The 25,287-nt window shown below is 33.0% G+C and overlaps 1 protein-coding gene across 1 annotated transcript in view; it reads right to left on the bottom strand.

The window, feature by feature from the left end:
- Positions 1-25,287, bottom strand: part of Spf30 (survival of motor neuron-related-splicing factor 30) — an 85,431-nt gene that overhangs the window by 51,803 nt on the left and 8,341 nt on the right. Inside the window, exon 2 of the mRNA XM_090407722.1 lies at positions 2,568-2,633. Coding sequence (XP_090263848.1) covers positions 2,568-2,633 — 66 coding nt within the window. The remainder of the gene's footprint in view (positions 1-2,567; positions 2,634-25,287) is intronic.

Below are 25,287 nucleotides of genomic sequence, written 5' to 3'. Positions count from 1 at the left end.
TACCTAAAAAAGGATGAAACTGTTACTGCAGCAGTTTATTCAATAGCTCTGAAGGATTTGGAGGTACTGACTGAAGGAAAAATGCAGCAGGAAACTGAGCAGAGGTATGTTGCTTTTGCAGAGCAATGCACCTGTTCACAAAACCCAACAGACAATACACAACTTGAGCTTTTAATGTCTGCCTCACCCAACCTATTTGCCAGACCTAGGACCGATCTGACTATTTCTTATTCCCAAATTTAAAGAAACACTTGAAAGGAACAAAATTTACCACAGATGAAGTCATATCTGCAGTTGAGGACTGGTTTGCAACAAGGAAAATACATTTTTTCTCAGAGGACTGCAAATAATGCAGCAGCATTGTAACAATTGCATAATATATAGAATAATATGTAAGTTACATGGTTCTATCTCAATTCTTTCATGGTGATTATCAAACTTTTCATCAGCACACCCTCATAAAAGTTAATAATGAACTACAACATAATGTTTTTTTTTGTTTTCTCTCTCTCTCAACAGCAAGTGTTAGGTGTAAATCTTTTCTTAAAATAACTGAATACCAGTTCACAGCCATTTTCTCATCTGTTTCATCATCTTTGTCAGTCTGTGATCGAAATCACTCTCTCTAGTTTTTTTTTTTAACCTTCTCTTTCCATTTTTCTATCATTTTGTATTTACATATACTTTTGGCACTGTTTCTCTATAGCTGCATTTTTATTTTCAGCTTTCTGATGTTAGAGTTAATACAAGTTTTCCTGACAACTCAGTTTTAAAAAGTGAAATCTTTATAACTAAGATAAAAAGCCAAATGGCTATTTTTCTGTCGAAGTTAATTAAATTAAGGGGATAAAAATCCCTTATTATTTTACAGCCAGTATTCTTCGGCATGAAACTCTTAGATTGTAGTTTTCAATCTCAGAGTTTCGTATACTGGCTGTAATCCTAAAATTGCTATATGTTTAGTCGATTTCAGAATGTATTACCCTATGCAATAACTGGACCTTGATGAAATGAACTATATTATTTTCTGAGACCCCCCCCCCCCAAAAAAAACCTGTTTAATTTCCAAGTTCTGATTTTTTTTCTAATAACAGTCATGTATGAGGTAGGTTCAAAAGTTTCTGGCTTGACATACAAAATTCGTGCCAATTTTAAAATGTCGTGCATGACAGCTAGCACCATCTATGGAGAGGTTAGTGCACCAGTTTTAACTCTCTACCTGCGTCATTCAGTTGGAGGCACTCATTTGACTAATACATAGCATACTAAATAGTTGTAATGTCAAAAATTGAGTACCGCATTGTGATCAAGTTTTTCACCAAAGAAGGGCTTTCTCCAACAGAGATTAGATGGCATTTATGAGGAAGCTTCTCCTTCATATTCCACCATGAATGCAGAATATTATGTTTCACTCCTGCACGAAGCCATAAAGGAGAAGAAACAAGGAATGCTAAGTCATGGTGTTTGCCTACTTCACGACAAGTGAAGGACCAGGAATTGAACCAAGAACTCTTCTTTTCCATGGTAAAATTACTGTTTCCATTCTCCAGATACATGCTGTGACCATGTTACAGAAATTATACATACTGGAATGAGATCCTTCATTCCCCAATGTGTTCAAAATTCCCACTCGATATACAAGCCATGGTTTTCCGAGAAATGTACCAAGGTAGTTTAAGGAAAAAATAGTTTCATAATAAGTAATTTGAAAGGAAAATTCCAACTTCATGCACAGCCTACAGGAAAGCCCACAACATCTGCAGATCATTAATAGGGCTAAGTCTGAGTTTCAAAGGACTAAATATAAAAAACTCGATGCCTGTGGCAGTAATAAAAGTCATGTCTTCTTGAGTGATAAATCTGGGTAAAATGTTTTATCCAGATATATCACTCCCACACATGAAAGGACAACAAAAGAACAATAGAAAATAAATGCTGTGTGGAGTGGGATCAAGAGCAAAGTAATCTGTTGGGTTTCAGGTTGTGGTTGTTGGAGAATACATCATGGCTTGTCCATCTGTGGCTAAACAACCTGTTTTAAGTCCCAATCAGATGGCATTCAAGACATACTTTATTTGCACTTCACAGTTCTGATAATAATCATAGAGATTCTCCAACAGGATCTAGTGACTCTTTTAGCATCTTAACTGAAGAAGTTTGAGATAAACATATCCCGACAAATGCGGCTAAATTTCAAACATCATTTATCTGGTACTCCACAGGTAAGTTACTTTTATACTTCAGCAAACTATTAGAATGTTTTTTTACAAAAATAACTATATGATTTTATATTATAAACCACAAATTTATTATGAATTTAGAATTCGGAAAAAAAAATTATTTTGCATTATTTAAGGTGATGTGCATACATATAATTTGTCATAAAAGTACATAAATTGTTTAGCTACTATAAACTATAATTTAAAAAAAAAAAAAAAGCTATTTCTGATTGTTACAGATTTCTGTAAAAGTCACATAAACTATCTCTCAATCATTATTGATTGCTTCAATTATTACATTAGTCATATACAACCAGCATTATGTTTTTAATACTCTTTAAAACTTACTTCAAGATCCTTCTTTAATTTTAGAAGTTCATTACTTTCTGGATCTGTTGTAAGAGCAGCTTCCACCTGAATATTAAATACGAGGGAAAGAAAAAAAAAAAATTAAATCTATTACAAAACAAAACAAAAAAAAAAGAAAAGTATTTTCAACACTTGTTTACTGAGGATGTTAGTAAATTTTAATGCATTTTACATTATACTGATATTCCAACTAAAATTATTTTAACAACAAGATAGGACAGTGTTTCATGAAATTGTGTAATTTATGTAATTTCTGCCTTTTCCCACTCGATTAAAAAAAATCTCTCTCTCTCTCTATATATATATATATATATTGTTAAAAAAGATCAAGTTACAAATGTATGCTGATAAATATGCAAAAACTTATAAATATACAGTCAATTCTGCAACAAGGATCAAAAAAAGAATCCATTATAGTTGTTTAACGTTGCACTTTGATCAAAACAGTTTGTTGTAGTAAATGAACTGATTATGAAGTGTCTACTAGAGAGAGAGTTGACTATATAGAATAACATGATGATTCCAGTGTCATTATTGATGGATTAACTTTACCATTTTTGGCTATCAAAAAAACCTGTAAACATTTAATCAAGTATAATTCACACTGTTCCATTATTTTTTAAGTATAAGTTATATAATTTTACATATATCTTATGGTAACTTATATGATAAATGCAGTAGATGTGTGAAAATCCAATCATGCAGAATCAAGGTGGTTGAATAACTGAAAATATGACTAATGTATAAAACAATAGGAAAAACATTTACACTATGATCTCTCAATTATCTGACCTTCAAATGATGAATTTTCAATTAATAAGCCTGTAAATGGATTAGTGTGTTAATTGACTGGTACAACACCATTTATTACTGGTGTTGTACCAGAACTTAAACTGTTACATAACACACACACACTAGATTTCTTGAATTCGTTGCAATGATTTACAAACAGAATTTTAGTTAACTAAAGATCAGTTAATCATAACTCTACTACAGAGAAGGTTAAACTGTTACATCACAAATGAATAAATGTATAACATGAAGACCTCATATAAATGTTTAATTATAATTAAAAACTATTTTAAATTAAGAGGATAAAAATGTCTTATTATTTTAGAGCCAGTATTCTTCGACATGAAACTCTTAGATTGTAGTTTTCGATCTCAGAGTTTCGTATACTGGCTGTAAAATAATAAGGGATTTTTATCCCCTTAATTTAAGCGAAATTTTTCTTAACAAACAATATTTAAAATATTTCAATATTTTAAATATTTTGAGATATTATTTTTTTTTTTTAATATAAGACAATACAATACAATACAAGATTATGGTGTATGTTAGAGAGATAGGTATATTATTTAATTTTTTTTTTCTTTTCCATAGCAAAAAAAAAAAAAGATACTGCACTGATAATGTTTACAATTTTAAAACTAGAATAGGTTTTCAAAAATTTCAACTCATCATTATGAAGTTGTGCAAACCTGCTAAATCAGATCTTCCCTGCATTAATACTTGCTCTCCTGATGGAAGCACTTCTGGAAAACTTAAGAAAACATTCATGATAAAATTACAATATAAACGAATAGCTACCTTAAAGCAATGATGTTAGCCACCTGTTCCAAAACAAGTAATCTATTTTTACAATTTTAGGAAATATGTGAATTCGATACTTGCTCTAAAATATAAAAATGAAAGCACTTCTATAATAGATTTAGTACAGAAAATAAAAATTAAAACTTTCTAGATCAGCTTCATCTGAACTGCTTAGATTTCAAAACAACAGAGAAAGAATTTTTATAAAAACTGATGTTAAGGTGGTGTACAAAAGTACAAAAGAATTTTCCATTTTGGCATTGGAAGTTTATTTTTCACTTGGTTAGACTATAATAAATTTAGTTTAATCCTTTATCCAAGTATAAGCAAACAAATTTTGCGCATGAAGTATCTTCAGGACTCAGGCAACTTGTAGTAAAGGTGGACCAAGCACTCATCACTCCTTGTCTCAATATCTCCCATAATGCAAAGCACATCTCCTTGGGGACATGTACGTAGGCTGCTCAATAAGTAATAAAACTAATTTTACTGTCGCAAAACCACTCATCACAATATTAATTTCTTTGTTGCTGTCTGTATTAACAAAAGAGGTTGATAGATGGCGTGTATGGGCTGATGTGCCAGAGTGTCACGTGACTAAACGCAAGCTTGTTTCGGCGCGCTTACGAGCGATTCAATTTTGTGTGCATTTGCAAAAATCGGCATTGGACAAGCTTAAGAAGTTGTCGCCATCTTGTTCCAGTCTTTCTTTCCATTCTGTGCACACATCCACTCGATGCTGCATTTGCTCCAGTGTCAAGAGTTTGGGAATCCATCGTGCGCAAACATGTTTCAGTCCCAAATGAGTGAACACTTCCCACAGAAATATTCAGGACAACATGCAGCTGGCATACTGTAATTCTGCGATCTTCTTTGATGATAATCGCTGCTGTGTTGATCATTGTCTCTGTGATGGACATTGAAGGTCTTCCCCCACGTTCAACATCTTCCACATTTTGCCTTCCTTCCTTAAAAGTTTTATGCCAGCGAAAAACACTTGCCCTCGACATTGCTTCATCGTGAAAAGCTTCGTGTATCATGTTAAAAGTGTCCGATGCCGATTTTTGCAAACGCACACAAAATTTAATTGCATAACGCTGTTCCAAGGATGCTTCCATTTCGACAACTGGTCGAGGTTCGTAGGCGTGCCGAAACAAGCTTGTGTTTAGTCACGTGACACTCTGGCACATCAGCCCGTATACGCCATCTATCGACCTCTTTTGTTAATACAGACAGCAACATTTCTTTATTTCAAAGAAATTAAAATTGTGATGAGTGGTTTCGCAACAGTAAAATTAATCTTATTACTTATTGAACAGCCCTTGTATAATGCTATGCATTAAGGGAAGGGCCACTACCCAGACTGGTTTCGACCTTTATTGAGGTCTCGTCAGTGGGAGCCAGACCCAGTCATGTCTGCAAGGAGATGTGCTTTGCATTATGGGAGATACTGAGACAAGGAGTGATGAGAGCTTGGTCCACCTTTACTACGAGTTGTCTCAGTCCTAAAGATACTTCAGGCGTAAACTTTGTTTGCTTACACTTGGATAAAGGATTAAACTAAATTTATTATAGAACTTTACATTTTAAGATGGAAATTAAAAGCACAAATGAAAAAGAAAAGAAAAGGCTTTCAAAGTGCAAAAAATTGCTTTTTTTAAAAAAATAAAATAAAATAATGTATATATATATATATCTGATAATCTGCATTATTTTGTGAAAGCACTATGTTACAAGAGACATCCTTAAATGTTTTTATGGACATCTCATGATAAGAATATTATCATGATTAACAATTTTCCATTTATAAGGGACAGGGTATATTAGCATATTTAAAACTGGAAGGAGGATAACTGGTTGTCATATGTAATACAAATGACTAAGAGATTTTTCCCAACTTGAACTAGTGATAAGATCTAAGGGTACAAAGCAGGTTTGAGTTATTAAGTACCATTTTGTAGTCTGAAAATATGTAAAATGAACCTTACAGCATCCTTTTGAAGAATAATGTGTGCCATGTTCCTAATTATATAACCAAGCATGGAGATAGTGGAGAGTGGGAGAAGAGTTTATATTTTTTAATCCAATGTAATGAATTTTCATTCTTTTTTATATGTTTTCTTGGCATTAGGAGTAATATGATTTTTTATATATATATATATATATTTTTTTTTGGAAATTAAAAGCACAAAAGAAAAAAAAATGCCTTCAAAGTGAAAAAAAATGCTTTTTTAAAAAAATAAAATAATATATATATATATCTGATAGTCTACATCAGTGTTTCGAAGTGTGGTACGCATACCCCTGGGGGTACAAGAAAGCACTATGTTACAAGAGCTTGACACCACTCCGTCATGAACATTTAAAACTAAGAAATACATACCTATATAGTGAATGTGTTTCAGATATTATGGAATTCGGTTGAAGAGAATTAGCATTTCAACTCAAACTCCATATTCGCTTACATATAAATTGAAATAAAATAGACATTTACAATGAAATATATTTCATTTATTTATTATTTCATAAGGGGGTACTTGGTAATAATGAAAATTTAAGGAGTATGAAGATACCTGAAGTTTGAGAAACACTGTCTACATTATTTTGTGAAAGCACTATGTTACAAGAGACATCTTAAAAATTTTTAAGGATGTCTCATGATAAGAATATTATCATGAGACACAAATGAAAATGCCTTCAAACATTTTTTTGGCATTAGGAGTAATATGATTTTTTATATTTTTTTCACACATGCTGTGTGAAATCAGATAAATGATATAAGCATGAAATTTAGTTTCTATAAGGAATAATTTATTGCAGTTACTTTGATAGGAATGTTCATAATAAAGTCAAATTATTGATGATGACCAAGGAGAACAATCAGGGGTGAATGCTAGTCTTGAAATTCACGCTTGCTCTTGTTATCATTCAGGGAGTGAGAGGTGTGATTGAAGTCTGATTAGCAGAATAATGAATTACTGATCATTTAAAACTATATACAGGTAACCCTCATATGATGTGGTACTTAAACAATGCAGTCTACAAATTGTAGTAACCCTTGTTGAATGCAGTACTTACACAACGCAGTTTCGATATAAGATGGTCTACAAACTGTAGTAACCCTTTATCTTTTTATATGTTTTTCAACGCACGACTTAAAAACCAAATTTTATCTTCATTAAATTTGCGTCTTCCCGTATCGCAAATGTAGTTATAAGTAGCAAATTTATATTAGGGGAAATATTCCTGAGCACACATTTACGTCAATTGTTTACCGTATAAAGTATTTATACGGCCGTTACTATAAAAAAATTTTTTTTTATACAAAAAAAATTTTTTTTTATAGTAACGGCCATTTAGAGCACTTTTGCGATAAGGTTGAAAACGAAATTAGTGAATTAATTGATGGAGAAATAGATTTAAATGAGGAGGAACCGGTACAATTAATAGATGACGTTGAATCAAATGGCGTGGAAAGTTCTGCTGAAGATTCTGATTGTGATGAATCTGTTAAAGAATTCAGTTTAAAGAAATTAGCAGAAGGATTGGACTTGGCAAGAAAGTTATTTTATGGATAATGATCTCCCAATGGAGCGCTCCGGAAAATTCACGAGACAATTGGATATTTGTTTAGCTCCGTATTATGAACTTAATAAAAAAATTGCAGCATAGTGGTAAGCAAGATCTTATTACTGTTGGATTCTGATTATGTATATATTAGAGTAATTATTATTTGCTTCAGAATCCAACATGATCTTCCATCACAAAGGCTACATTTGTAAATATTATTTAATGTAAATAACTTAAATTATAATTTGATATCATGTAATTACCTTAATTATATCTAATATTTAATTGTTTAATCAAAGATATGTGTTAATAGTAATAAGATTCTGTATTAAATATTATTAAGCTATTTTATTTATTGTTATGTCAATATTATAAGAACTCTTGTATTTGTAATTTAACTACGCATTTATTGAAATGCAAATATTCTATTTATTCTTGTTTGTGAAAGTTTAACGTTATGTAATAACTGAATGTAGTGGTATAACCTTATGTAACGTTAGCGAAAATGTTTACATTTATTTGTTGTCACGGAAACGCGTGAAATAAACGAGCGCGAGTGGAACAGAGCGAGGGCTGGAAAAAGAATAATAAAAAAATATAAGAGGTAACAAGAGAGAGTTGGGACGGAAACTGGGAAGTGAGAGGAAGCAGGGTGATAAAATAAAGAAGTAGAAGTAAATAAAAGGTTCTTAAGGGTAGGAGTTAAGTGGATAATTTTTATAAGTGAGCAAGAATGTAACGAATTTTATAGTTAGCTGAAAGTGAAGCCAGCAGTAATAATAAAAGGGAAATTGATGTGAAAAAGCTGGACGTTCAAGGAAGAATTCTGAATAAACCCAGTTGGTCTAGAATTGCGGCTTATTTCCGATTTGCCCTAAGGAGAACCGCACAGTGTTTCAATTAGTTTATGAGTGGTAACAAGGATAGTTGAAGTACCCTGCAGTCGATGTCTGGATTTCTGAAGCACGATTGATAGTGTTTTAATTATAACTGTGGATAAGTCTTGTAGATGTGTTCTTAAGTGAAATAAAAATAATTTAAAAGTTTGCTCACAACGTATTTGATGTACTAGGAACTATTTCCGATAAGGACTATCTTAGTGTATTATTTCAATGCTTGAAGAATTGAGTGTTAATTATGCTACGCTTAACCTAACCTCAACTGTGGAAACTCTTCGTGATTGAGAGTTGAAGTTAAGAATTGTTAGAGAGATATTTTCAACTATTAGTGCCGGCGATATTTTCAACTTATAGCATGACTGAGAAGTGTGTGAAAACTGATTAGATAGGAAGTTCTATTATATTTATATATGTGAAAGAACTTTGTAACTCAGAAGCTGAGAAAGTGTATGTGAAGGCTTGGAAGGTTGAACTAATGTGATTGACTTGGCTTAATGTTTGACTTGTTTTTATTGTTTAAATTAGAAGTAGAATTTATGTATGTGTTATATAGCTTATATTAAATGTTTGTTTTTGTTAATCAAAAGTTGTATTTTGCCTGAATCTCTTTTACTGCACCATTCATAAAATATTCGAACCAAAGCGGGTAAATTAAGTAAGTCAAATATATTTGGCCAGTATATATATTAAGGAGAAATAGTTGAGGGTTGATTTTTCTTCAATTCTTGAACTAATTCAGATATAGAGTGGCACAGTCTTTAAATATAAATTTTCTCTATATTTGAATTAGAAACCAACTAGCAACTATTTTTAGGTTAAGAACATCGTAGTAAATAACATGTCGGATCCAAGGTACAGATTAAGACGAAGTAGGATCCAACATTACTGACTTCTTGATAACTAAACCAACCAAAGTATGCAATGAGAATTATACAAATGATGTCAAAGAGATTTCAAGTGATGACGACATCCGGCCACTCGTAAATAAAGAACATCTACGAAATGTTAGTTTTGAAGAGAGTGATGACGATTAAAATATGCACTTTATTTTATTTTGCCTAAAAAATTTATGTATTATGTGTAATGAAGTTTACGTACAATTTATAATTTTTTATAATTTTATACTATGTATTTGTTTCATAGTTTATTTGTTTTCTTAACTTACATGAATTACCTGAATTAAATAAAAATATTTTTTGTTGGATATGTCATTGTTTATATAATCTTAAAAAAAAAAAAAAAACGATTTTGGAACCTAATCCTACTTTTTCTATGTGATCTGAGTCTCGCATAATGCGATTTATATATAACACGGCATTTTTGTGGAACCTAACATTGCGTTATACGAGGGTTATCTGTATTTAGAAATTTATGTACATTTAATTATACAAATAACATTTATTTTACATATGATATTCTATCTCCCCCCCCCCTTGTTACATTGTGTGTAGTTAAGAAAACAATGCGAGTTAGATCTTTCAGCACTGAGTGAGTGAAACAGTTTGACTGTTGAAGTGATGAGAACATTTGGTATTAATGTTTAAGAGAATGTTTGGAAGGTGGTACGGGTGATGTGTGGCCTCGCTTGATGAGCCCTCAACTCCCTGGATGGCTCTGATAATAATAACAAAAACTTACATATTATGCAGGCTAAATCCCACTGTAGTACTGATGCTTAAATAACTTTAGGTGGCAGATGCTTTTCATTGTCTATATGAGAACCCTCCCCAATCCTGCTTATCTGAGACTTTCAAGTAGCACGAAAGAAAGCACAGGATTCCCAAATATTTAAAAATTCCCAAACTTTAGCGCAGTGCCAATGTGCTAAAGATTTACAGCCTTCGGTAGGAATGCCATTTAAAAAAAAAAAAAAAAAAAAAAAAAAAAAAAAAAAAAAAAAGAGCTGAATATAAAAAATAAATTAATTTTTGTTATTATAGATATATGCTTATGTATGGTATTTTCATTAACTTAATGAAATTATTTAACCAAATTCTTTATACTGGAGTAATTTCAATTTCTCCATTCTAGCAGAAATTGTAATATTCTAGCATAATATAGCAGAAAAATATTGGGAATACAACCTGCCCATATACTGTTGTTTTATAGATTTCAAGCAAGCCTTTGATTCAGTTAATAGAAATAAATTGATAACCATTTTAAAAAGTGTACGAATGGATTCTGATATTTCAACATTTATTACGAATTATTATGGAGATACTAAATCTTTTGTTAAAACAAACATTAAAATCAAGGATTTCAGAGTTTAGAAAGGTGTAATGCAGGGTTGCCCTCTTTCACCTCAACTCTTTATTATCTTCCTAGAAGTCTGTAAAACCATAGCTGATGAACCAGGTTTAAAAATCAATGGCACCAACATTAATCACATCAAATATGCTGATGATATCATTATCCTAGCAGACTTTAAATCACAGTTAGAAAAAACTATTAATATCTTAAATGACTCCCGTAAAACCTATGGTATGAAAATAAATCTTCATAAAACAAAAATAATGAAGATAGGTAGAGAAGAAGAAAATATTTCTATAAATTTCGAAAATCATCCGTTGGAACAAGTTAATAAATATGTTTATCTTGGCAGTCTCATTTCTAGTAACCTCAACAACATGGAAACGGTAAAACACAGGCTAAACCTTGGTTGGACCAGCATGAATAAACTAAATAAAATATGGAAAAATAAAAAAATCACAACAAGTCGAAAACTAAAATTATATAAAACAATTATCATCCCCACCAGACCCGGCGCGAGGCAGGGGCAGAATGGGTGAATACCGTAAGCGGAAAAGTAAAAGGGCAGAAAACTTAAGAGTTTATGTTACAATTATAATGGAGGCAGAAAAAAATTTTTTTAAAAATTGTTAACATGAATATTCTTTAACCTATCTGTTGTATAGGTTGAAGAGTCATGAGTAGCTGCACATGAGTATATTACAAGTGCTATTTTGCACTTTTGTTGCTGTCAGTTTGGTTTAACACGTTTATGCAAAGATTTGTGATATTTGACCCTGCAGAGATCCCAGCAGATCTGACAGATACTTGCTAATTGACATAGATATTTTATCGTATAGGTTGAAAGTCATGACTAGCTGCAGGTGCGTATGTTACGAGTGATATTCTTCACTTTTTTTTTCGCTATCAGTTTGGTTGAACACATTTTTTTTGTAAAGGTTTGTGAAATTTGATAGTAAATTATCGCAAGCTCCGATGTCAGTATAGCTCACAAATATAAATGCTCAATTTATTCATATGCTGAACAATAATGTGAAAATACGGCACAGAATATTTATTAGAAATCTCGTAATGCAGTTAGTGTTAGAACAAATAAAAAGGCTTTCAGAAATCTCTACAGGTGTGAACAGGCCTTTACACCTAAAACTTCATTAATTTCAGACACAATTTGAAGGAAATTCTAATGACATAGATAGGGCTCCCTCGACAAAAAGAAAAAGATGTTTTATGTGCTATGCATCCAAAATGAGTCGCTTATCAAAATATTTTTGCAAGCATCGTAAAATGTATTATGCTTTCAGCATAGCAATATTGTTTGCGATGACTGTAACGACAGTCATATTGAAGATTCTGATTAATTAATGTTAAATGCATTTGTTTAGTTTTATTTTTTTTCATTATCGATGTTTGCGTTATTTTGTAACAAAAATTTTTATTCTTTATATTTCTTTGTTTCAATAATTTCTAGATTGTAACCAGAAATAAATAAACCATCATGTATTACTGAAACAGAGAGCCAAAGGCTTATTTATCATACATGTCCTCTAGATTCTAGAAGATGTGCTTTACATTTATGGAAAATACTAAGGAAAGTGGTCTGGGGCTTGCTCAATCTTTACTACAAGTTGCCTGTAAGGCACTACTTATGCTTTAATAATAAATTTAGTTTAATTTATTATCCAAGTGTGAGCAAACAAAGTTTGTGCCTGAAAGTATCTTCAGGACTGGGGTAAGGTAGTACAACACCAGATAACTCGTTGCAAAGGTGGAGCAAGCTAACATCACTCCTATCTCAGTATCTCCCATAATGCAAAACACATCTACTTGCGGATATGTATAATGCTATGCATTAAGGGAAGGGCCACTACCCAGACTAGTTTCGACCTTTATTGAGGTCTCTTCAAGTGGGAGCCAGGCCCAAGTGGAGATACCAAGCAGAAGCATTAGCAAGGTCATCTCTACTTATAGGAGTTGTCAACGGTATGCCACCTTTTTATCAAATTACTCTGGATTTAGAGAACGATGTTGAAAGTTTATTTTTCACTTGGTTAGACTATAATAAATTTAGTTTAATCCTTTATCCAAGTGTGAGCAAACAAAGTTTGCGCCTGAAAGTATCTTCAGGACTGGGGTAAGGTAGTACAACACCAGGCAACTCATTGCAAAGGTGGAGCAAGCGAACATCACTCCTATCTCAGTATCTCCAATAATGCAAAACACATCTCCTTGCGGATGTGTATAATGTTATGCATTAAGGGAAGGGCCACTACCCATACTAGTTTCCACCAGTTTCGGCCTGGTGTTGTACATTTTGGATTACACTATACTTATGCTTGCATTCGCCAAAACTCTTGTAGTTTCTATATTCAGCTATGAAATAATGTTGGAATCAATATTCACTTAATTTGTACCATCATGTATTATATTATATTTACAGTGTTTTTTCCTTATGTTTTTTTCCATTAGCACATACTAGTAATGAATGTATCGCTCAGATATACCGTGTCGTACGCTGCAAAATTACCCCTGCGAGCTCCCGAGTGTTAATAAGGGCACTCGCTCAGTCATATTATGGTAACAAGATATTTTACAAAAATACAGCATTTAGTTTACCAAATAAAAAAAGGTGCCGTGCCATTTCCCATTGAAGTTAAATATGTGCTTATTATATTTTATTAATAAAAAATTATAGTCATACATACTAAAACATTTTAGAACCCACTTATTAGATACTGAAGGAAACAACCCATAAAGTATCATATGATGTAAATTTCATTAACTTTTATAGTCTATATATATATATATATATATATATATATGTTCATATTTATATGTACTGACTATAACCGAGACTAGAATAACAATTAAATTTATTCAAAACGCAACATGTTTCATCCGATTGTCCGACTTCTTCAGGCGTGGGAACATAGAAAGCAAGTAAACACTATAAGAAACATCGTATCACTATAAAACGACTATTATAAAATTCAGTTAGCTTTGAACTGTAGCTACAGTCCGTGTTGAAGTTCTATTGTTAAGTAGCTGCATGCGTCCGATTTCACGCATGTGCCAATATCGGATAGCAGAGCTGAAAGAGTCCGGTAGATTATAGCTAAGGTTATTATTTATGTGATGAGGGTCCATAACAATTTCCTTAGACTCGACTATGCGTCGCTCCACCTCGTCACGGCATATATGAAGATTTGAGGTTGTTGTCCAGTTTATCTCATGTTGACGGCCTTCATCATTTGTGTTTACTGAAAACAGTATATGGCTTGACAGGGCACTTGCTCTAGTTCTTTTGTAGGCAATGTTCTCTCTGGTGCTCTTCTAGACATAGGAGGATGGAATACTATGGCCAAACTGAAAAATCCATCCTCCTACGTCTAGAAGAGAACCAGAGAGACATTGCCTACAAAAGAACTAGAGCAGGTGCCCTGTCAAGCCATATACTGTTTTCAGTAAACACAAATGATGAAGGCCGTCAACATGAGATAAACTGGACAACAACCTCAAACCTTCATATCTGCCGTGACGAGGTGGAGCAACGCATAGTAGAGTCTAAGGAAATTGTTATGGACCCTCATCACATAAATAATAACCTTAGCTATAATCTACTGGACTCTTTCAGCTCTGCTATCCGATATTGGCACACGCAAGAAATCAGATGCACGCAGCTACTTAACAATAGAACTTCAACACGGATTGTAGCTACAGTTCAAAGCTAACTGAATTTTATAATAGTTGTTTTATAGTGATACGATGTTTCTTATAGTGTTTACTTGCTTTCTATGTTCCCACACCTGAAGAAGTCGGACAATCCGATGAAACATGTTGCGTTTTGAATAAATTTAATTGTTATTCTACTCTCAGTTATAGTCAGTATATATAAAATGAACATATCCCAGTACTGAGTTAATACTACAAATTACTATATATATATATATATAAATTAAATTATATTATATTATGCATGAATTCTCCTTGCTACCTGCAGTAAACAATACGCCCTCCACAACAGTAACTATACTGCAGAAACAGTATAGTTACTGTTGTGGAGTAACTATACTGTATAAGTATAGTTACATGACACTGAATAAGGTTCACAGACATCTGCAGACTGTGTAATATATTTCTCAACAAATAGTGTGATTACAGACAACTGGGAATATAAACACTAACTAATGAATTACATCTCCCCTCCAAAAGAAACTGCTATATAGACCCAAGCAAAACCACATGTTGCTGGTGCAACATAAGGTTTTGCTTGATACTACCCCGTCATGAACGTGTTAAAACTAAGAAATATGTAGTGAATGTATTTCAGATATTATGGAAATCGATTTAAGAGAATTAGCATTTCCATTCAATTGTTGCTTTTTGTTTGGGTCGTGCGATCTTTTGTTAATACCGCACCAATCATATGGACTTCTTAATAGCTGCTTTTTCTCGACTGGCCTACAATCGCGCACATCTTTCACTTCTTATTAGTAATTTGTCAAGGATTATTCATTACATATCTTAAATTACTGGTAATTTTTGCTTGATATAATGGGAAAGAAGATGTCTCTATTTGGGTATATAATTTTGACGTTGCACACAAGGAAACAGCTCTCAAGGACAGAAGAAGTGATGGAGAATAGAAGCTTCTTGGTAAGTCAAACCCATTTTCAGTTTTTTTTTTCCTGAAAACTTTATTTCCCGAAAATCCCCACATATATCTCACACCACGATTTTTTAGCTTTAATTTTGGGAAAAAAAGTGCGAGTTATATTAAATACGGTAATTTTTTTAGCTTTCAAATTCTTAAGTATGGATCATTTGTTAAATACTGGATTTATAAAATGCACAAAAGAGAGCAATGTAACAGATATAGAAATAAGCAATTTCACTCCTCTCATTGATGATAAATTATTTATATTAAGTAAAGGTATATAGTATCTTTATAAATTTTGTTCTATTAAAAATAAATCTTTTTTTTTTGTTTAAATGTACATCTAAATTCAAATAAAACAGACATTTATAATGAAATATATTTTGATTGATAATAATGAAAATTAAAGAAAGGGTACATAGATATCTGAAGTTTCAGAAAGACTGATCTATCCAAATATTTAGTCTGAAACATAGGTGTATATTACACTGTTCGTTTTCTTAAATTCTGCTTCAAATTTGGATAGACAAAACAGCGTGATATGCAATTACATTTTTTTCAGCGTCATTTCAATTTTGAATGTGAAACATATTGAGTGTATTGTGTATTCTATGTTTAAATGACTCTGGACAATTTTTGACTTTGTTTTTAATTGTGTATTTATTTTTGATAGACAAATAAAATGTTAAAGATACTAGTTTACAAATTATAAACATATTAATCAGAGGCGCATTTTGATAAAATGCCAAAATCTTATATTACCCTCAATAATTATAGTTTACCTTTAATTATCAAATTTTCAAATATTTTATAAATTAATTATTTATAGTGAAAATCCGTAGAAGGCAACTGTTTTAAATCGAATTTTTTTAATAAGATTTAATTGTTTTAAAACTCTTAAAAATAATAAATTAACTGAAAATTAATAATTAATAGAAAAAGGATAATTTATCAATACGAAATTTATTGTCATTTAGATCAGTAATTTGAAAGAGAAAAGTTATCGGGAGCTACTTTTCTCAAAAGGAAAAGAGAAAAGGAAGAGCAAGTAAAGAAAGCAACAAGCAATATAAGGAGATTTGGGATTTGTGTGAGCAAGGTAAAGGTTGTTTCAGTTCTTCCTTATCTAAAGGAAGAACTGAAACAACCTTTAAGTGTTCTATAATAAAATATGGTGTACTACAGTATACCTGTTTTTAATATATGTAAATGATCTGTGTGAGTACAAGCTCACCTTGCTCACACAAAGGGAGTCAGGAGCAGGTTTTTTGCATGGAGAGTGGCGAGTGCAAAAAAATATATTTAAGGCACGGTATGTTAAGCTATGTTTATAATAGTGGACCTCCCACGATGAGTCTTTGACTCCATGAAGGTTTTTATAATAATAATTATTATTATTATAAATCGTTCACATATCTGCAAAATTTTCTTACATGCCAGTTCGCTGTTCCTGTGTTAAAGTGTATTATATTATTAGCTTGCTGAATGAATTTTGCTACTTCGTATTTATGAAGATACTTGTCCAATTCAATAATTGATACATTAGTAAAACGAGGTCCTCCTGCTGAATCAAAAGAGACTTTTTTCCACGCGATGAACATAATAGCAGTTTTCATGTATTGCATTATAATAGGATTTTGAGTAACAGAGAAACCATTAAAAGATCTTGGTTAATTTACTCAAGTTCAAAAAGTGTAGTATTTTGTTTCTGCTGCAAATTATTTAGGGAAATGTATACAAAACAAAATCATTAATATATTGAGTAATGAAATAAAAAAAAAATTGTATCTAAAATAACGAAAGCTAAGTATTTTTCAATAATTGTTGATTGTACCACTGATATTTCACGGCAGGAGCAAATGTCCTTAATTGTAAAATGTTTCTATAAAAGAAAAAAATGAAGAAATCCAAGATATTATACAAATAGAGGAAAGATTTCTAGATTTTATTAAAATTAATAATGCAACAGGAAGTGGTATGGCTGAAGTAATTTTAAAATTACACTGGCCAACAAAAAAAAAATTTTTTTCCTGCTGATTATGATCTGACACTTGTTTTTTACTAATTTGGGTCTGCTGATTTCAAATATCAAACCCATTTTTCTGTATCACGTCAAGTTTTTCCTCTATGGCATTTTCTTTTTGCTAATTTGAAAGTTTTTGATAGTTTTAAGGAGGCAGTACTATTTAGAGGATCAAAAAAATCGATTTTTTAATATTATTTTCTGAAAGTATGTACTTTTAAAAATCCGTTCCTAACTTTTTATCAAGAAATTCGAAAAATTCCTGAAGATATAGCCTATTATTCAAAGCAGTGCGCAGATCAGATCAGAATCGGAGCGCTCACCGCTCTCGCTTGTTAGTAAAAACGAATAAATGCATAAGAACCTGCAACGGCACGTACTGGTGCTTTGAATGCAAGAGAGGCCGATAACGACCTAATACATTTAGGTGATGAAAAGTAGGCAATGACAACTGCCTAAAACAAATGAATGCTATATGCGTCGTAGCGGACAAAGAACGATCGAAATCAGTCAACCGTTAATCGATCGTGAAAGTATGATGAGTGCTTATAACGTTTCAATAAAGTCTCTGGTTTTTTTTTAGCGTTAGTAAACACATTTATATTCGTTTACTAACAAGCGAGAGTGGTGAGCGCTCCGATTCTGATCTGCACACCGCTTTGAATAATAGGCTATATCTTCGGGAATTTTTCAAATTTCTTGATAAAAAGTTAGGAACAGATTTTTAAAAGTACATACTTTCAGAAAATAATATTAAAAAATCGATTTTTTTGATCCTCTAAATAGTACTGCCTCCTAATTAGCAAAACAAAAATGCCATAGAGGAAAAACCTGACATGACAGAGAAAAATGGGTTTGATATTTGAAATCAGCGCACCCAAATTAGTAAAAAAACAAGTCTCATATAAAAGTCAGCAAAAATTGTGTTGGACTGTGTTATTAGAAGAAAAAAACTTATATATTCAAAATATCCGTGGTCAGGGATATGACAACGGGTCAAATATGAAGGGGAAGAATGCAGGGGGTACAAGCACTTTTGAGGAACAAAAATCCTAGAGCATTTTTTGTTCTGTGTTGTATACATTCCTTGAACTTGGTATTGAGAGATGCAACAAAAGCTGCAATGTAGATATGGTTTTATTTTTTTGACATCATTCAGTCAATCTATAATTTCTTTTCTTCATCAAGTCATCGATGGGAAGTTCTTCTAAACCACATCCAAAATTTTACTTTAAAACCTTTATGCATGAAGAAATGGGAAAGTCACGTTGAAGCTGTAAAAGCAATATGAAATCAAGTAAAAGAAATACATGAAGCTTTAATTTTCATCACAGAAGACGACAGCTTAATTGGGCAACAAGGCATTAAAACAAAATTGGAAACTAGTTTGTTAGCAAAAAAAAATTAATTCTTTCAAATTTATATTTGGCACATTTGCTTGGTATGACATTCTAAGTGAAGTCAATGCATCTAGCAAACAATTGCAAAATATCTCTTGCAATATTATGGAAGCCTTGAAATCCTTAGATGTCATGAAAACATTCTTGAAGTAGTCATACAGAAGTGAAAATAATTTTTTGAAAGTTAAGCATCAAGCCCATAACTCTGCTCTAAATATTGGGTTGAATGCTGATTTCCCAACTAATGACAGCACACGAACTCGACATGTAAAATCTCAATTCGATTATGAATGTCCTGACGAATCAATTACTAATTTTGAGAGACAGCTTCAAATTAATTTTTTTAATGTAATTCTTGATTCAGCAATAACACCAATTACTGAGAGATATGAACAGCTAAATAAATATGAATCAATTGTTGTGTTTCTCTTTAATGTTGGTAACTTAAAATTTGATAATGATACAGTAAAAAAAGCTTGTTTCGACTTAGAAACTTCTGTCTGATGGATCAAAAAGATATTTCAGGCAATAGATTTATTAGATGAATTAAAGATATTCTCTCGGGGGGATATCAAATAGTTATTCTCTCAAAGAAGTGTTAAATTATATTTGTGCAAATAACTGCATAAGTCTTTTTCCTAATGTGTACACATCACTACGAATTCTTTTAACAATCCAAACTACAGTTGCAAGTGCACAGCACAGTTTTTCTAAATTAAGACTTTATTAAAAATTATTTGAGGTCCACAATGTCCCAAGCGAGATTAGATGGCTTAGCCACTTTATCTATTGAAAGTGATATAGCCGAGACATTAGATCTAGAAGAAATAGTAAAGTCTTTTGCCGAAATTAAGGCTAGAAAGGTGTATTTTTTTAAAATAATTAAAACTGTTAATTCTTAATTTAGATTTTTTCATATTTATTTTTGTCATGTGATTTATGTAATATTTATAAATTGTGTTAAAATTATGTACTCATTATATAATAAACAAAAATTTATTTATTTATTCATTATATATATTTATATACACATATACAATTTCGACCGAAGGGCGGAAAAAAAATATCTTGCCCACACTCAAAAATTTGCTTGGGCCGGCGCTGATCCCCACGGCTATCTATGCTTCAAAAGCCTGGAGATTATCTCAACAATCAATCAAGAAACTTCAAGCATTTGAAATGAAATGCCTTAGAAAAATCAATAACACCCACTGGATGCAACACAAGACCAATGATCAAGTCAGAATAGATTTTTGAACTTCCCAGAGAATATAATAGATAGAATCATTAAGCATCAGCTGAGATGGTTTGGACACATCCAGAGAATGACCCCTCATAGATTGCCATATTTAGCTCTGAATGGATGTATAGGCGGTAGAAGACCTAGAGGCAGACCAAGAAGTACTTGGATAAAGTTGCTGAAAGAACATTCTCACCTGCCCAGCTATAGAGTCATGACTGAGATGGCCAAAGATCACGATAAGTGGAGAACCTTTCTTCTTAGTGGACTCAACCCATTACCAAGCAGATGAGATGATGATGATGGCATTTTCATATGTATGAAAATACAGTACATATGGAAATACATATTTCATTTATATTCTTTACAATGATGTAAAAAGAATACACACACACACAATCTTTGAAATGAAATTCATGGATTTTAGACCAAGTGGCCTGTTCCAATCTCATGGCATTGTTTTCTTGGTCTTCCAATTCTTCTTTTTTCATTTATTTTATATCCATATAGTATTTTTGGCAGTCTGCTATTGTCCATTCTATTTAGATGTTCCAGCCATTTTTGTTTATATTTACTTATATAGTGGGATTGTAAAATTTCTTCATTTGTTTTATGATCCCAATTAGTATTATTACATGACACCTCCTAAGATTCCAGTGACTCATCACCACTACAAACATCACACCATCTCTCCCACTACACATAACTACCACCAATGCCATCTACTGCCCATCACAACTACCAACAGCAGTTTTTATCTGTAAATTATGTGAGTTCTCCAGCAGTTTTTCTGAGAAAGTTCATTTCTGCTGTTTGAATCCATTTTTCAATCTTCTTTTTTTATGGTCCATGTTTCAATTCCATATAATTCCATGCTAGGAGTATTAGGAACAAGGAAGAATTTTTAGCCTTGGTTAGCACTTCCAGACCACAGGTTATTGGCATTAGTGAAAAATGGCTGACTGAAGATGATATAGCTAGTGGGATTGAATGTGAGGGGTATAGTGTGTTCAGGAATGACAGGGAGAATAAAATTGGGGGAGGAGTATTATTGATGATAGAGAAAAGAGCACATCTGAGGTCATTTGGTGTGAGATTGAGGCTAGCAGAACAAAATATACAATTGGGTGCTGCTATAGAAAAGGTGATGGAAAAGATGGTGGAGATAGTATGCATAAGCAAATAGAAGAAAAGAGTGGAAGGAGGGTAATTATTATGGGGGATTTCAACTATGGTAGCATTGATTGGAGGAAGGAGAGGACACATGGGAGGAAAGAATTGGATTTTATGCGGTTATTAAGGGATAACAATCTGCGACAGCATGTAATGGAAAATACTAGGGGGGGCCAGAGAGTGCTTGAACTAGTAATTGCATCTGAGGATTTGATTGTAACGAATACGACCACATTGCCACCAATTGGTGAGAATGATCATAGGGTCTTGACTTGGGAGGAGGCTAAAGGTGTGGAATTTACAATTAAGACAGGGTACATGTGGAATTATCGTGCTGGTAAGTATGACAAGCTTAGGAGTTTGATTGGTTCAGTGCCATGGCATGTAAAACTGCAAGGGCTGGATGTTGATAGTGAATGGGAGGCAGTGGCTGACTGTATACCTAGAGTCCAAATAATAAATCAAGTAGGGATTAAATGGATGAATAACACCATTAAGATTGAGCTGCAAAAAAATAAACTGTGGAGGGAATTTAAGGAGAAAGGTGACTTGCAGGCACATGAACAGTATAAAGCCCAGACCAGAAGGGTAACAAGTGTGGTAAGAAAAGCAAAAGCGGATTATGAAAGAATATTAGCTATGCAGGCTAAAGAGAATCCCAAACAGTTTTTTCGATATGTTGCAAGTAAAAGAAAAAATGTATACGGCAGATTGATTTTAAAGAATGCCGATACTAGGGAGGTAACCGAATCAGTTGATATAGTAGAATTACAGAGTCAGCACATTGCAAGAGTATATCATCCAGGTGGACACTGCAGAAATGGAAGAACCAACAGCTTATATGGAAATTGTGGTGAATGAAGTGGAGGTGAATAGTCTATTACAAAACCTCAACGTCAATTCACCTACAGGATTCGATGGTATACCATCTCGTGTCGTACGAGAAGCGGCTAAAGAATTGTCAGTGCCTTTGACCATTTTGTTTAATTTGAGTCTAGGGTCTGGGTTAGTCCCAAAGGGGTGGAAAGAGGGGGAAATGGTTCCACTGCATAAAGGAGGTTCCAAGACTGCTGTTGAAAATTACTGGCCAATCTTCATATCAGGAATTGTTGTCAAGGTCTTGGAGAAAATAGTCAAGAGGAAAATACAACATTGGATAGATGAAAATGGGATACTGTATGGGGGACAGCATAGTTTTGTGAAGGGTAGATCATACTTCAGTAACTTGCTCACTTTCTATAACACAGTGATGGTTGAACTGGATAAGGATAACGAGTTTACAGTGATTTTACTGGACCTTGCTAAAGCCTTTGATAGGATACCACATGGAATTCTAATCAGTAAACTGCAGCATATGAGAATGGATATAGGGTTGGTGAGATGGATAGGAAGGTGGTTCATGGAGAGATATCGGAGAGTAGAGTCCAAAAGACGACCTGTGACTAGTGGTGTGCTGCAGGGTTCTGTTCTTGGACCACTACTGTTTAATTGTTCATTAACGATATAGGAAAGGATCTGAGGGGAACTGTGCATCTGTTTGTGGATGATGCAAAGTTAGGTAGAGCAATAGTGAATGCTCAGGTTGTCCAAATTTTGCAGGATGATTTGGATAGTTTGGAGGACTGGGCTAAGGAGAATGGATGTCAATTTAATGTGGAAAAATGTAAGGTTTTGCATTTTGGAGTGAAAAGATTAGCAGCAGTATATCACATTGGTGGAACTGTACTCCAGGAGATTGACAAGGCCAGGGATTTGGGAGTGGTGGTGGATAGGGAGTTGAAGTTTAGGGGACACATCGCAAAAGTGGCAAAATCAGCTCATCAAATCACTTGGTTGCTGAAAAACACTTTAACAAGCAGAGACAAACAGGTTATTGTTCCTCTGTATCGAACCTTGATAAGACCCCATCTAGACTACTGTGCCCAGATATGGGTGCCAGGGTTTCTTCTCGATGGGGAGGAGGTGGAGAGGATCCAGAGACGAGTGACCAAGAAAATAGCAGGACTATGGAATGAACCTTATGAGAACAGGTTGAAGATTTGTGGGCTGCAGAAAAGGGGTGATATGATTGAGACATTCAAATTACTGAAGGGTTTCTATAAGATTAATTCAAAAGATATTTTTGAGAATAGGACTGGTAATGGGAGGACTAGGGGGCCATCCATGGAAGCTTTGTAAGAGTGTAGTTAGCAAGGATGTTAGACTTTTTTTACTTGGGGAGTGGTAAATGAGTGGAATAAGCTGCCAAATGAGTTCAAGGTGAAGTATGATAGATACTGCGTGAATGTTGAATAGTTGTTCTTGACATGATGTTGGGCCTTCCTCGATGAGTCTAAGGACTCCTTGAAACTGCCCGTAATAATAATAATAAAAATATCCACACACATATATAATTAAATTCTGTGTGCTCTTAATTATCTGTGCATGATTCTTTCTTTAATTTACTGAGGATAAGATTCATAAAATGATGCATTATAAATATATACAGAGAATATTAAAGCAGATACATCATCGTGTGATTCATTTCCTGGTGCATGGCCATGCAAGTACACAGAGAGTAGGAAGTGTACAAGAGCAAGTTCCTCAGTATGTGTTCAGCTAGAGGTTATGATGGCATATTTCTTTAGCATGTAATTTCTACACACACACACACACACACACAGATATATTATTTCTTGTTACATGTAATTTTTCAGTGTGCTGAAAAATTGTTGATGTCATTGATATCAAACAGTAATAAAATGTGCAATATTATCTGTATTAATTAAATAATAATAAGAAGAACCAAGGTGCTCAAAAAGCTAGCTAGGCAGGAAAAAGCTTTCAAAATGTTTATTATGATCTTTTATATACATGCTAAGAAATATGCCAATCATTCCTATAGCTAGTCACAGACTGAAGCACTTGCTCTTCTTGTACACTTCTTAATACTTGTGTACTTACATGCTCATGTACCAGGAAATGAATCACACATGGATGCATCTACTTTTATGAAAAAATATTCTGTGTATATATTTATAGTACACACTTCTACAAATCATATCTTCAGTAAACTAAAGAAAGAATCATGTAGGAAATGGAAGAAAGTCATGGTTACTATAAAACAAGAGCTTCAGTTATATAATGATATAACTGAATATCTGAATTCAGTTGAATATAATATCACAAATTTTTTTTTTCAGTGCGCTGAAAAATTGTTGATGTCACTGATATCAAACAGTAATAAAACATGCAGAAAAATATTATCTGTATTAAGTAAATAATAAGAACCAAGGTGCTCAAAAAGCTAGCTATAGTTATTCCCTTCCCGACTTTAAGAAACAACTGAGGTCTCTTGAAAACAAGAAAAAAAATGTACAGATTATCTGATTAAAGACGTACAAATATAAAGTAACAGCCACTATGGTTAGAATGACCTGCTGTTATTATTGTTATATTTGAAAAATAATAATAATATTATATTTATCAATTATCTGCACCTTCTTTCTATTAGCCCAGATAATCTAGAACACACTGTACAATATGATTATATAATTATAAACAATATAATTACACTGCTTTTAATCACCTGTGGCTTGAATCCCACTGTAGCCTAAATATGTCTATGGACATCTTTAGGTAGTAGATGATTTTTGTTGCTTAGTATGAAACAACCACCGTCTGTTGGAGATAATTTTTATTTTTCTAACTTTGCACTTTTATTTTATTTATTCATATGGAGTTTCCTCCCTTTTCTCCCCCGTCTTTATATTGGGGCAAGTTGAGCCCCCTCATGGGGGTTAAGTATTTATGGCTGTAGATCCGTTTGTTCACGGGACAGGTTTACCTGCTTGCGGGATGAAAACCCCCAGATAAACTGGCGGGGGGGGGGGACCCCTGCTGTCCATGCCCAAGACT

Source organism: Typopeltis vanoorti, chromosome 17, assembly GCF_054136105.1.
Source record: "Typopeltis vanoorti isolate ZY-2024b chromosome 17, IOZ_Tvanoo_1.0, whole genome shotgun sequence".
In the NCBI taxonomy this organism is placed as follows: Eukaryota; Metazoa; Arthropoda; class Arachnida; order Uropygi; family Thelyphonidae; genus Typopeltis; species Typopeltis vanoorti.
Note: the sequence above shows the minus strand (reverse complement) of the source record. Positions and strands in the feature narration are given on the sequence as shown.